Raw genomic sequence first — 13,469 nt, 5'->3', positions numbered from 1 at the left:
CCTTTCCTAGCCGTGGGGGTCAGAAGTCACCGGCCGTGGGCCCGACTCAGGGAGAACTCACTCTGGGGCACCTCGGGCAGGTCCCTTCCAGCCTTAGGCCTCAGTTTCCTCGTGCGTGTCAGGTGGGTCTCCCGGTCTTCTCCGGGGTTTGCGAGGAGCACGCGCAGCCGGATGCCGGCTTTTGAGAACGTGGCTCAGTGGCAGAGAGGCTGGGAGGCTTAGGCAGGCGGGAGAGCCGCCAGGCGGGCGAGGAGATTGGCTGCAGGCAGGGCAGCCGGCTCGGCGATTGGATCAGAGTGGGCAGGGCCGGGCCTTTAAGAGGCGCGAGGGGGCGTGCAGGGGAGTGTGCGCCTCGCCCGCCCGCCGGGTTTACTAGCGAGAGGCGGCCGTGGCGGCGGCGGCGGCGGCGGCGGCGGCGGCCACGACGGGAGTCCCGGCAGAGCGGAGTCCCGCGGAGCAGAGGCGCATCCCGGCTTTCCGGTCCCAGGCGGCGTGGCCCGCGGGTCATGGCCAAGGGAGAGGGCTCCGAGAGCGGCTCCGCGGCGGGGCTGCTGCCCACCGGCATCCTCCAAGCCGCTGAACGGCCGGCCCAGGTGAAGGTGAGGACCCCCCCCCTCCTTTCACCGCCCCCCCCCTCCCCGGGCGGAGGGCTAGGGGTGAGAGCAAGCTGAGATGGGGACGTCGAGGAAGAGGTTTGGTTTCGGATGCCTCGGGCTAGCCGGGGACAGGCTAGCCCAGTGGCAGGGGAGGGCCCGGGGGTACCGGCCTTGGGGACAGGGGGTGATGGAGAGGATTTGTAGGCGCCCCCTTTTGCTCATCCCCACCCCGCCTCTCCGCCGATCGGCCGCGCCGGCAGCTTCACGTGGTGCCTGGCTGTGTTCAGCCGGTTTCCGTTCTTCTGTGCCGAGCGGTTTAGGATTGCCGCCCTGGAAGCCAGAGACCCCAGAAATCCGGGAAAGTCCCCTTAATTCCCCATCTCTCAGCCCCTACTCCCCACCCCCACATGCCCGCGCTGGCACCTCAACTCTGCGGTGAGGGCCGCTCAAGTTCATTCATAAGAACAAGGGCTCTCTGCTCTTAAAAGAGCAGCACTTCCGAGAGAGAGAGGCCCTTGTGTGAGTGTGGGTGTTGATGAGCGCGCCTTGCTTTGCGTGTCCTGACCTTCGACCCCATCCCCAGCTCTCTGGACCTAGTGAAGGATCCATTTGAATCAGGCGACTCCAGGGGGAGATCCCAGGCAATAGGTATCTGCCTAGGAGGTGACTGCCATTTCCTTTTAGTTTTATTAAGTGATCCTTGCAAGGAGCGGAGTGTGTGTGTGGGGTGGGGGTGGGGGGGGGGAGCAATTATGCTCTACTAATATGAGTAATCTTCACTTTCCTGGGCAAACTCAATCTCTCTAGTGCCCCACCCAGATAGGGCCCAGCCCTGTACCTAGAGGCCTTTCCTCCCCTCTCCAAGGTTCCCTAGGAACTGGGGATGGGGAATAGCAAGAGGGAGGGTAGGACAGCTCCCGGGTTTGCCTCAAGCTCTGGCTGACTACAGGGGCCAGGGTCGCTCTGGGACAGATGGAAGGAACAGCTGTGCCCCCAGCCAGCTGGGCTGGGCCCCTCACCCAGTAGGCAGGTGGGTCCTGGCCTCTGAACTAGGGCGGGAGCAGGGGCTGGGCTTAGGCGGCTCTTGGCAGCCGGAGGATTTTCAGGTTGTGACGGTTGGTGGTGCCTGGTGGGGACAGGTCCACAGGTCTGCTGCTGGAGCATGCTCCCCCTCCAACTGGAACAGAGCATGGTTGGAACCCTACGGGAAGTTGTTGTTGTTGTTGTTTGTTTTGTTTTTAGGGACGGTGGGCTGCTAAATTAACTCAGAATCTGGGGGTAGGGTGGCTTAGGGGCCACTTCCTTGGTATGGAATCCCCTTTTCCAGCTTCCTAAAATAGAGAATACCTTTCTTTTCTTGTAGGAAGTGAGATCACCCTGGGTGGGAACAGGGCAAGGTAGACTTGTTCCTCCTGGCAGAGTGGATCAGAAGAATGGTCCTGCCTCTGGAACCTTCTAGGATGGAGGCCAGGATCCTGGGTCTCTTTTCATCCTTTCCTCTTCTTCCCAGAAGGAACCAAAGAAGAAACAACAGTTGTCCATTTGCAACAAGCTTTGCTATGCAGTTGGGGGGGCCCCCTACCAGGTGACAGGCTGTGCCCTGGGGTTCTTCCTGCAGATCTACTTGTTGGATGTGGCTCAGGTAAGTGGGGCTGAGCCCACCAGGGCTCCTCCAGCATCCTGAGGTGGGAGGGTAGATAAGTTCAGTTTTCCCCATCTGTGAAATGGGACTGGGAATCCCTACTTTGCTGCCTCTCAGAGTCGGCCGTAGATAAGAAATAAGAAGGCTTGCTTTGGAAAGTATCCAGCAGGGGAGTCTATCTGCCCCAGGAGTCTTAGTTGGCAAGGTCAGGCAACTTCTCCTTGCCTGGAAAGAGCAACAGAGCCTGGAGGGGCAGACGGTGGTGTGAGAAAGAATGGAGCCTGCTGGTGACCCTGTTCTTAGAAGAGACTGGCACACCATGTCCCCAGCTGGACAACAGTCAGCTGGCCCAGCTCAGGGGCTGGTAGATGTTGCCAGGCTTGTAGATAAGCTGTTTCCCACCTTCACCTGAGAGGCCGAGGCATGTCAGTGGGCAGAGAGGCCCCCAAGTGCTGAGCTAGGTTAAGGCGCCCAGTGCACAGGGTCTTTGACTGAGAGAGGTACTTAGGGTGAAGCAGGGTTCTTCTCTGTTCTGAGAAGCTTTGGCCAGCAGCCTGGCATGCTGAGAATTCACCTTGTCTGGATGGGAGAGTGGGAGGCTCAACAGCCACTGCAGGCAAAGCATCTTCATTGTATCCATTTCTAGGTGGGGAACACTGAGCCCCAGAAAGGACAAATAACTTCTTTCAAGCAGCTAGTTTTCCCATGGGCTGGGTCCTGAGTGGGGTACAAATATGAGGAACCTGCAATCAAAGTATAGAATTGTCTTCATGAGTGTGAGGTGAGGGAGAGTCAGTTTGGGGAAACTACAGTGTGAGAGAGGCCACCAGTTTCCCTATTTCCTGGAGCCAAAGCAATATAGTAGAGCCTTGATGGATGTAAGGAAGAGTCCAGAGAAACTATTTAGGCCTAAAAGGTTTGCAGGGAGGGGGATGGCTTCAGTGGATAGTCACAGGTCACTTTTTAAAAGCATCTAAAGATTCCTTTCCACATCCAAGATAGAGCTTGACCTGTAAGACAGGGATCTTAACTCCAGTCCTGTAAGATCGGGATCATAACTCCCATTATACAGATGGGGAAATTGAGGCCCACTGTAGTCAAATGAGCAAATGCTCATTTTGATACCAGGTGCTTGACGCTCAGGGCTGTGAGAGGGAAGCAAGGAAGTGATTCTGGATTCATTCTAGTCGATGGGGAGTGTTTTCAAGGGCAGTGGAAGGGAGTACATAAGGGAGCAGATCTGGGAAAACTTCGAAGGCACTCTGCACTGGCTGCTATCAGGGAGCTGTTATCATTATGAACAAGGCAAGAGAAGATGATGAAGGCCTGAGTGAGAGCAGCCCAGAGTCCCAAGGGCCTGGCTGAGATGGGGAGGGAGCCCCTGCTTTTGCCTACCATCGAGGGTTGAGATGAGTAGAAGGATGAAGGGGTCACCTTCTTCTACCTGTTCCCCATTCCAGGTGGACCCTTTCTCTGCCTCCATCATCCTCTTTGTGGGCCGAGCTTGGGATGCCTTCACAGACCCCCTCGTGGGCTTCTGCATTAGCAAATCTTCCTGGACCCGCCTGGGCCGCCTCATGCCCTGGTGAGTAAAAGAGGCTCCTCTGAGGTGGCAGAAGGCAGGGCTTCAGGCATGCCCACTAACTCTTGATCCTTCCATCTGACTTGTCACAGGCTGGGGGGTGAGAAGAAATGACGCAGAAAGCCGAGTGTTGAAACCCAGCTGAGGCCTCAGCTGCCCCAGGCATGGGCACTGGGATGGATGCTCTGCCAATTCATTTCCCAGGCTGGCTAAATTGCCAGACTGAGCAGCTTCCCCTACACCAGGCCCCATTGCTCCCCAAGGTCCATTCCCTCCTGCGAAGCTGGAATTCTAACTCCTCCCCCTCAGTCGTTATAGCGGCAGAGATAGTGCTGCATAGTGGTTGAGAGGTTATACTCGGAATCCAGCCTGCCTGTGTTTCACCACTCACAGCTATGCAACCTTGGGCAAATCACTTAACATCTCTGAGCCTCAAGTTTTTCATCTGCAAAATGGAGATAATAATTATGCCTATCTCGTGCGTTTATGGTGAGGATTAAATTTTTTTTTTATATGTAAAGTACTTAGAACGGTGCTTGGCACATATTAAGTAATGTATAATTTGGCACCCCTTCAGAGTAGCTCCTGGTGGTCAAGGGTGGAGGGTAATACCAAGAATGGGATTTGCAGAACCATAATCTCTGGCCCCTTGGATGATGTAAACTACCTTTTCCCTTGATACAAAGCCTACACTACTCAGCCTCAGGCTATAGGGCAAAGTGGGGGGAGGTAGTACCACAGATCACACAGCCAAGGGAGACACACGGGACCAGCTGACAGTCTGGAGCTCTGGTTCTCTCCAGGACATCCTGCTTGGTGGGGGGAGGGGGGTGGACATACCCCTTTTATCTCCAGCCCATCCAGGCTCAAATGGGCGCCTTCCTGCCCCAGGGGTGCCCATACCTGGTCTCCGGCCTTCAAAGCTCTTCCCACAGCTCCCACTCCACCCCCACAACTTCCTTTCCCACGAGGCCCCCCTCCCACCACAATCGCACCAGCCCCTGGCTAAGGCCCAGATTGGGGCCTTTGATCCAGGCTGCAGGGCTGCGGGGATGGGGGGGTGGATTTGTGGGGAGGGGGAGGGGGAGGGAGATGGCAATGGGATGGGGGTGGCTGCAAGGCAGGACCATCCGCCTCACCTGGACAGGCCGCCCAGGTAGGAGCCAGCCGCCCAGGTAGGAGCCAGCCAGCTGGGCCCCAGACCCGAGTCCCTGGCAGCCTGTGGGAGGTGGGGCTCTGCTGCCACATCTCCTCATGAGGCACAGCCAATGGGAGAGAGCTACCCTGGACAGCCCCTTGCGGTGGCCGGAGGCAGCAGCTGGGTTACTTCCAGTCACATTCGGTTTCTCAGCTTCTCAGCGAAAGGAGAGGAAGGAGTGTTTGACGAAGGCTGACGGAAGGAGCCCTTGTTCTCCGAGGAGGAGACGTGTGGATTCGGGAAGGAGGGGGGAGGGCAGAGAGGGAGAAAAGAGGAGGCCCTCCCTGTGGGAAGCAGGATCTGAGGGCCTGGAGCTAGGCAGGTGTGGCAGCCAGCCTGGTGAAGTTGCTGAGGGCCCTTCAGGCAGGTTTCTGACTTAGCACGGTGTCTGCGTACATGTCCTCACCTGTTCGGGTGGTAATTCTGGGTGATACTTCTTGAATGGTACCCCCACCCCTGTGTCTGAGCGCACGTTGGATCGGTGGGGGGCTGAGGGGCTTGTGTGTAGGCTACGGGACCTCCTCCTGGTCCATACCACAGCCGGGACCCAGCCCCTTTTTGTGGTGTGGGTAGAGGCCGCGCCTTTCAGGGTTCATCAGCCCTGTGGCCCACTATCTTCTCAGGCCTCAGAGCAGCCCCTGCCCTTAGCCGGCACTTAGATCCACCCCTCCGACCAGGAAGACTTTGACAGACGCTCTCCCTGGAGTTCCCAAGGCCACGTGGTGAGAGGCAGAGTATCCACAAGGTCACAAGGGCAGGCTGGGATGCAGCAGGGCTGGGCCTGAGGTCTGATTCCCTGGCCGTGGACCTGTACTCTCCCGCTGGGCTTTCTGGTGCGGTAGTCACAGCGAGGACTTACTATGTCCCAAGCACTGTTCTACATTTTAGTACCAACTTATTAAAGTCTCAAAACTACTTCAGCTCTGTGAGATAGAACCAGAGTCCTTACGGTGGCCTGTAAGGACATGACCTGGTACTCCATGTCCTCCAACCCCATCTCCTAATCCCACCTCCTGTGCTCACTCCACTCCAGCCCCAGTAGCCTCCTTGCTTCTCCTCGAACTTGCTTGAGCACCTCTGCACTGACTGTTCCTGCCCGACACACATTTGCCTCAGACAACTGCTCAAGGCCAACTCCCTCCTCTCAGCCGAGTCTTGGCACAGATATCAGCACCTCCGGGAGGGCTACCCTGTCTGCTCTTGTCACCTCTACCCCCATACTCCTAATCCCCTTTAGACTGCTTTCTTTTCTCCATGGCACTTAATCACCTTCTAATACATAACCTTTTGAAAACTGTGGTAAAATGTACACATAACATAAACTTTTGCCATTTTAACCATTAAAAAAAATTTTTGTTTTGCATTTTATTTATTTTTGATAGAGAGAGAGAGAGAGAGAGAGAGAGAGAGAGAGAGAGAGAGACAGAGCACAAGTGGGGGAGGGGCAGAGAGAGGGGGAGACACAGAATCCGAAGCAGGCTCCAGGCTCTGAGCTGTCAGCACGGAGCCCGACGCGGGGCTCGAACTCACAAACCGCGAGATCATGACCTGAGCCGAAGTCGGACGCTCAACCGACCGAGCCACCCAGGCATCACCCCCCCACCCCCCGCCATTGTAACCATTTTTAAATGTACACTTCAGTATCATCAAGTACATTCTCATTGCTGTGCAGCCATCACCACCATCCATCTCCAGAACTTTTGCATCTTCCCAAACTGAAACTCTGTCCCCATGAAAAAAATAATTCCCATACCTCCCTCCCCACAGCGCCTGGCAACCACCACTCTACTCCCTGTCCCTGAACACCTACTCTAGGTGTCTTGAGAACAGGATCATGCAATATTTGTCCTTTTGTGTCCGGCTCATTTCCTTTACCACAATGTCCTCAGGGTCCATCTGGGTTGTAGCCTGTGTCAGACTTTCATTTCTTTTTAAGGCTGAATAATATATATAACTTTTAAATGATGCTTATTCTTCATTTGCCAACTAGAATATAAGATCCACCAGGGCCATAGCTTTCGTCTGTTTCGTTCACTGGTAACATCCTAAGTAATAAGAATAGTGCTTAGCATGTTGCTGGCACTTGAATATCTTTTGAGTAAATGTGGAATGTAAGGTAGGTGCTGTTACTAGTGTCATTTTACAGATGAGAAAATGAGCCTCAGAGAAGTTAAATAACTTGTAAGGTATTTATAGTCACTGGTAGAGCCAGAATTGGGTTCCTGAAGTATGGCTCCAGAGGGGTTTCTTTTAGCCGCTGCTCTTTGCTGCCCGTGTGTACTAATGACATGCAGCCGGCCCCTCCTGAGGTCTAACCGCTTTTGCGATGGTGTAGAATGCACAAGTGGGAAGGCACACATTTACGTCCCGTTATAGTTATCTCACTAAGCCCAGTCCTTCCGCCTGGAGTCAGCCTCCCCTACCGCTGTGTGTGTGCCCACAGTGTGTGTGTGTATGTGTGCTGACTGTATGTGTGTGCGCGTAAGAACACTGGTATTGGGGTTGCTCCCTGCCACCCTACTACCTGAGGGTTAGCTGCCATTCTCAGTTCCCCCAGCCCATAGGAAGCCCCTGCCTCGGGAGCCCTCTCCACTGGGGAGATGTAGGCAAGAGTCAGGGTCTGACCTCCTGCTCCGTGCTCAGGATTTCAGTCCAGGGGCACTGTTGAAGTCAGCCCTTCCGGGCTTGGCCATTAGCCTCTTCCCAGAGACCCTGGGGTGGGTAGATTCAGGGGGAGGAATTTCCTTCCCGGCAGGCACCCTGTGGGACTACAGAGCAGTCCAGGCTGGGGCCCAGATCCTGGAGTTTTGGCATCCAGCCCCTACTCAGACCTTCCCCTTCCTCAGGATCATCTTCTCCACACCCCTGGCCATCATTGCTTACTTCCTCATCTGGTTCGTGCCTGACTTCCCACAGGGCCAGGCCCTGTGGTACCTGCTTTTCTATTGCCTGTTTGAGACACTGGTCACGGTGAGTGTGGGCACCTCCCCTGGGTGTCTGGTGGGGAGGAACGAGGGCAGTCCCTGGGGCCTCCAGGGTTGGTGCCCAAAGCCACATCTGCCTGTCCATCATCTGACTGGTCAAGGGCCTCTCTTCCATGCCAGTGTTTCCACGTTCCCTACTCAGCTCTCACGATGTTCATCAGCACAGAGCAGAGTGAGCGGGATTCTGCCACTGCGTATCGTAAGTCTCTCTCCAGCCCACTGATCCATCCACCGGGGACCGTGGGTCTATTGTTCCTGACCCTCCCGCCACATTTCTTCCCTTGCTGGGAGTGGGTGTAAAACCATCTCAAAAATAACTTGATCCTTTTATTGCTTTGGTGAGAACAGAGAGGTGCAGGGACTAGCCAGCCAGAGGTCATACAAAGCAAGGCCATAAGGTTAGGCCAAGGCGTCATCTGCCTCACCACCCTATATCTACCCTCCTGGAGCTGCTACCATCACCTGGGGCTAGAACTGGGCATCTGTCCACCTGACCTTCCTCCCTGGGGGCCTACAAGCCACAAGGCCCCTCCAAAGGACCCTTTTACCATTCAGGAATGACCGTGGAGGTACTGGGCACCGTGCTGGGCACAGCAATCCAGGGGCAAATCGTGGGCCAAGCGGATACGCCTTGCCTCCAGGACCCCAATGGTTCTGCACTGGCTTCGGAAGGTACCAATCACACACAGAGTGCCACCTCACTCAAAGAAACGGTGAGGCCCTTGGCTGCACAGGGATCTGGGGAGATGAGGCACAATGGGGTGGTTTGCAGTCATCCTCAGCATAGTGAATGTTGGGCATTTGCTCTACAAACTGTTAATATGCCCACTTTTCTGATAATTTCTGATAATTCTAAATAATTTGGCCAGGGTCATAGAACTGGTGATTTACGGAAACTCGATCTGAGGGAGCTCTCACACTCCACAGCCTGGCTTCTTAACATTCTGTTCCTCTGGACTTTGCCTAGCCATGGGAAGCAGCAGCCAGCCCAGGATAGTTCTCCCACTTCACCAGTGGAGACGGGCCCCAGAGAAGGGACTGGCCCACGGCGTGGAGCTGCTGAGGGTTGGGATGAGATCAGACTGATGGTCTCTATGTTGCCTTTATCCCCTTTGCAGCAAAATGCATACCTGCTGGCGGCAGGAGTTATTGCCTCCATCTATGTCATCTGTGCTGTCATCCTCACCCTGGGCGTGCGGGAGCAGAGAGGTGAGGGATCCCTGGGGAGCAGTGCAGGCCCCGGCGCTGCAGGGCTTTGTCCCTCTGCCTGGGCCTCAGGCTTTGGGAGGTGTCTCTGCTCTTTCCTCACTGTCCCCTCTGGCCCCCAGAACCCTATGAGACTCAGCAGGCTGAGCCGATGTCCTTTTTTCGGGGCCTCCGACTGGTCATGAGCCATGGCCCATATGTCAAACTTATTGCTGGCTTCCTCTTCACCTCCCTGGCTTTCATGGTGAGTGGGGGCCTGACAGGCTCAGCCTGAGAGCAGGCAGTGGTGGGGAGTGGATGAGTGGGGGGTGAGGGGAGTGCAATAGGGGTGGGGTAAAACAAGGACTCCGTGACGAAGCCTGAGGGACAGATGGATTGGGGGTGGGGTGAGCAGAGGTCCCTGGAACATGCGGAAGCCTTGGCCTTGACCTCACGTCTTTCCTTACGTTTCCTTTCCTATACGCTACCCATCCCCCAGCTGGTGGAGGGGAACTTCGCCTTGTTTTGCACCTACACCTTGGGCTTCCGAAACGAATTCCAGAATCTGCTCCTGGCCATCATGGTGTGTGTGGGGCCCCGAGGGTGGGTAGGCAGCCTGGACTTCTAGATGGTTCTTTGGATAGTCAGAGGATATTTCCCGGACCGGCTAAGGTTAGGAGGGCTGAGGGAGGAATCTCAGAATCGTCAGTTGGATCTGACCTACAATTGCTTAGATAGGACTGTGAAAGATGTGGGGCAAGATATTCCGGTAGAGAACATAGCAGAAACCAAGAACTTTGAGAAGCTATGCTCAGCTGAGCTCAGAGAAGGCAGGAGATAAGATTGGGACTAGCTCTTGGCTCCCCTGGGGAGCCATCAGTGGTGCCTGTCAGCTTTCTTACTGCCCAGATGGTGCCATCTGGCTGCTAGGAGTATCTTTGAGGTCCTGGGAAGGGCAACGGGGCTTCATAACTAACCCACTTCCCTCACCCCCCACTGTGCACCCCCAGCTCTCGGCCACATTCACCATTCCCATCTGGCAGTGGTTCCTAACCCGATTTGGCAAGAAGACAGCAGTATACACTGGGATTTCAGTGAGTGGGGCTGAAGGGGTAGGGCCCGGACTGGGTTGGGGATTGCTGGTGGGAGTCTCCAGGCTGACCCATCTTCCCGTACTCACCCCTTCTCCTAGTCAGCAGTGCCATTTCTCATCTTGGTGGCCTTCATGAAGAGTAATCTGATCATCACATACGTGGTAGCCGTGGCAGCCGGCATCAGTGTAGCAGCGGCCTTCTTACTACCCTGGTGAGTGTATATAGGCCCACCTGGCTATGTTTCCCAGCCCCCTAGCCCCTATTCTGAAACTCCTTGGGGACAATTCCGCAGGAACTTCTCCCACAGACCATTCTGTGGGTCCAGGTTGGGGGTAGAACAAGTCTTCCCTGTACAGTTGCACTGGTTGTGAACTGTGCAAAAACACCTAATCAGGATGGGACATGGGGGGCTTAAATCTGGTTTGCACTCTACTTACCAAGCTGCACGCCTAGACCGGGGCAACATCCACGAAGTTGTGAACTTCACGGAGCTGTGTGCCCTGGGCCTACAAAGTCTCAGAGGGCCACCTCTTCTTACTGACACAGAGGTGCCACATGGGCTAGCAGGGGCCCTGGAGTGCTGGGTGGGTGGGTCCTCATGGCTGCCACCACTCCGCAGGTCCATGCTGCCTGATGTCATTGACGACTTCCACTTGAAGCAGCCCCAGTCTCATGGAACCGAGCCCATCTTCTTCTCCTTCTACGTCTTCTTCACCAAGTTCGCCTCTGGAGTCTCATTGGGCATCTCCACCCTCAGTCTTGAGTGAGTGGGGTGGGGTCTTGGAGCAGTGCTGGGCAGGGCTGGGCCCCAGGTGCCCTGCCCTCACCACTCCCCTGACCACTGGGTCCCACCACAGCTTTGCCGGGTACCAGACCCGTGGCTGCTCGCAGCCGGCACGTGTCAAGTTCACACTGAAGATGCTGGTGACCATAGCCCCCATAGTCCTCATCCTGCTAGGCCTGCTGCTCTTCAAGCTGTACCCCATTGATGAGGAGAAGCGGCGGCAGAACAAGAAGGACTTGCAGGCTCTGAGGTGAGAGCAGGGGGGTGGAGGAGGGGGCATCATCCAGTCTAACCCCTCAGCTCGTGCCTCCTGTGGCCAAATCCTGACTTAACCTCCTGCCCATCTTCCCTCGATGGTCCCTGCTCTATTTCCCCTTCTCACTGCTGACTGATAATAATGTCAGCTGACATCTCTCTGATACTTAGCTGCATGCCGGTCACTGTGCTGGCTGGTTTTACATTTATTCATTCAACAGATACTTATTGGAAACCTACTATGTGACCGGCATTGCTCTAGTGAATGAAACAAACGGAATCTCTGCCTTCGTGGAGTTTACATTTTAGGGAATGTGCATTCATGATCTCCTACAGTTCTTCAACAACCCCAGGTGTCAGGAGATTCCTACAATTCCCACTTGGTAGATGAAGAAACAGAGGCTTAGCCAGGAGGAGTAATTGGCCCAGCTGATAAGGAGTAGAACTGGGGTTTGCACCCTGACGTTCTCACTCCAGAGCCTGTATTCTTCACAGCTCTCTTGGTGTGCAGGGTCTCAGGTGTGGCCTGAGCCTGCCTTTCGGGAGACCAGAAGGCAGGGTCAAGTGAATCATGCCACCCCAAGTCCAAAGTGCAGTTCCAGGGCTTGTAGTACCCTGTGGGCAATGAGAGTTGCAGACAGACCAACCGGCAGTTTCTGGATTGAGAGAGGGAGTGAGCAAACTGTCTACATCCTATAGTTTAGACTCACCTGTACAGTTGCACTGGTTGTGAACTGTGTAAAAACACACCTGACAGCTGGCTAAGACTACGGCCAAGGTCCTATGCGGAACAAGGCACAAGGCAGTTAGGGACAGGGAAGGGGTAAGGATGCTTCCTCCAACCCATCTCCTTCGGCTCTTGCAGGGAAGAGGCCAGCAGCTCTGGCTGCTCTGACACAGACTCTACAGAGCTGGCCAGAATCCTCTAGGGTCTGCTGTGTTGCCCGAAGCCACCATCCACAGTGCCTGGGTCCTGGACCACAGGAGAAATCAGGACCTACTTGCCTGATCGCTGAATACCTGGTCTCCAGGTGCCAGGAAGGGAGCCAAAGACTCAAGAGTAAGTGGTCCAGGATACCTCCTGTGCCTGCCACGGGGAGGGCTGTTCATACAGCCACCTGCCTCACGTCTGCCTGCCCGTGGGGCCAAGCCCCGGGGCTGCTACTGTGAATATGCCAAGGACTGATCGGGCCTAGCCCGGAACACTAATGTGGAAACGTTTTATACAGAGACTAATTAATAACTTAATGACCATGTACATAGCAATGTGTGTGTATGTATATGTCTGTGAGCTATTAATGTTATTAATTTTGATAAAAGCTGGAAACCAGAGGTTCCTGTTTCTGTCTTTGCCCTCAGCCACTTTGCCCTGACCCCTTCTGTGCCAAGACGCAGATGGTGAGAGGGAACACTAAGCTGCAGGTGCCCCGGCGGGGAAGAATGTGTCTGGAGGTGTGATAACAGCATCGGCTAACATTTACTAAACACCCATCTGTACCAGGCACAGTGTGGAGGCTTTACATTCACTTTGTTGGTGTTCACACTCAATCCTTGAAGCTGTCTTGCTATGTCAGGACTATTCCACTTTAAAGAGAAGAAAACTGAGCTCCAGTATAGAGAGGGACGTGGCTAAGGTCACATGGCCAAGAGTTACCGTACTGAAATATCATCCCAGGTCTGTGAGACTCCGGGACCTTAACCACCACTCTCCACTCCCCTGTGTCTGAGAGCGACCTGCTGGCTGTCAGACAGACAGGCTGCTCTGCCCAGGCCTGTGCCCTGTGCCTTCTGCTCTGTGCCTGCCTGAGCATGTGGAGCTGGCACATATCCTATGTGCTTGGGGCTGTGTGGGGTCCCGAGACCTGTGATTCTTTCCCCGTAGCTGTTAATGATGGTGTTGGAAAGTGAGACTGTACCTGGCTGGGTTTGTGTGTCGGTTGAGGAAGGGTTCTCCCCACAGGTGTGCTGGTGAAAAACCACCTCTGGTGGGGAGGAGGCTGCTGGGGAAGACCTGGTTTAGAGCGCTTGTCTGTTTCCATGGTGTAAATGCTCTTGCTGTAGCCAGTTTCAGGTTACCTACCAATGGATGTACTAACAGAAGTTCCCAAAAATTTAACAGTCAGCTCTCTAAGAGTTTGCCCCCCAGCAC

At 55.0% G+C, this 13,469-nt stretch overlaps 2 protein-coding genes across 3 annotated transcripts in view; one reads left to right on the top strand and one right to left on the bottom strand.

Moving 5' to 3' along the window:
* MYCL (MYCL proto-oncogene, bHLH transcription factor) overlaps window positions 1-13,469 on the bottom strand; it is a 102,999-nt gene that overhangs the window by 40,101 nt on the left and 49,429 nt on the right. The window lies entirely within an intron of this gene.
* Window positions 356-12,652, top strand: MFSD2A (MFSD2 lysolipid transporter A, lysophospholipid). 2 transcript variants are annotated; one of them, XM_058717902.1, is made up of 14 exons: window positions 356-599; window positions 2,110-2,238; window positions 3,699-3,823; window positions 7,865-7,988; window positions 8,123-8,201; window positions 8,558-8,715; window positions 9,121-9,211; window positions 9,331-9,452; window positions 9,687-9,770; window positions 10,198-10,281; window positions 10,380-10,492; window positions 10,901-11,044; window positions 11,139-11,315; window positions 12,186-12,652. In XM_058717902.1, the coding sequence occupies exons 1-14, from the start codon at window positions 507-509 to the stop codon at window positions 12,247-12,249; spliced, it is 1,587 nt and encodes a 528-aa protein (XP_058573885.1). In that variant the 5' UTR covers window positions 356-506; the 3' UTR covers window positions 12,250-12,652. The 2 variants fall into 2 exon arrangements, with proteins under 2 accessions (XP_058573885.1, XP_058573884.1); XM_058717901.1 differs by having other exon boundaries at window positions 2,107-2,238.

The sequence above is a fragment of the Neofelis nebulosa genome, chromosome 2 (assembly GCF_028018385.1).
Source record: "Neofelis nebulosa isolate mNeoNeb1 chromosome 2, mNeoNeb1.pri, whole genome shotgun sequence".
NCBI classification, from domain to species: domain Eukaryota; kingdom Metazoa; phylum Chordata; class Mammalia; order Carnivora; family Felidae; genus Neofelis; species Neofelis nebulosa.
The sequence above is the reverse complement of the archived record's forward strand: the minus strand, read 5'-3'. Positions and strand labels throughout refer to the sequence as shown.

What these genes read in the sequence shown, in the direction of transcription:
- MFSD2A (XM_058717901.1), top strand. Translation starts at nt 507, where the DNA reads ATGGCCAAGGGAGAGGGCTCCGAGAGCGGCTCCGCGGCGGGGCTGCTG. An exon ending in CTGGGCCGCCTCATGCCCTG is followed by an intron (nt 3,824 to 7,864) that starts GTGAGTAAAAGA and finishes CCCCTTCCTCAG; the next exon opens with GATCATCTTCTCCACACCCC. An exon ending in CCACCTCACTCAAAGAAACG is followed by an intron (nt 8,716 to 9,120) that starts GTGAGGCCCTTG and finishes TCCCCTTTGCAG; the next exon opens with CAAAATGCATACCTGCTGGC.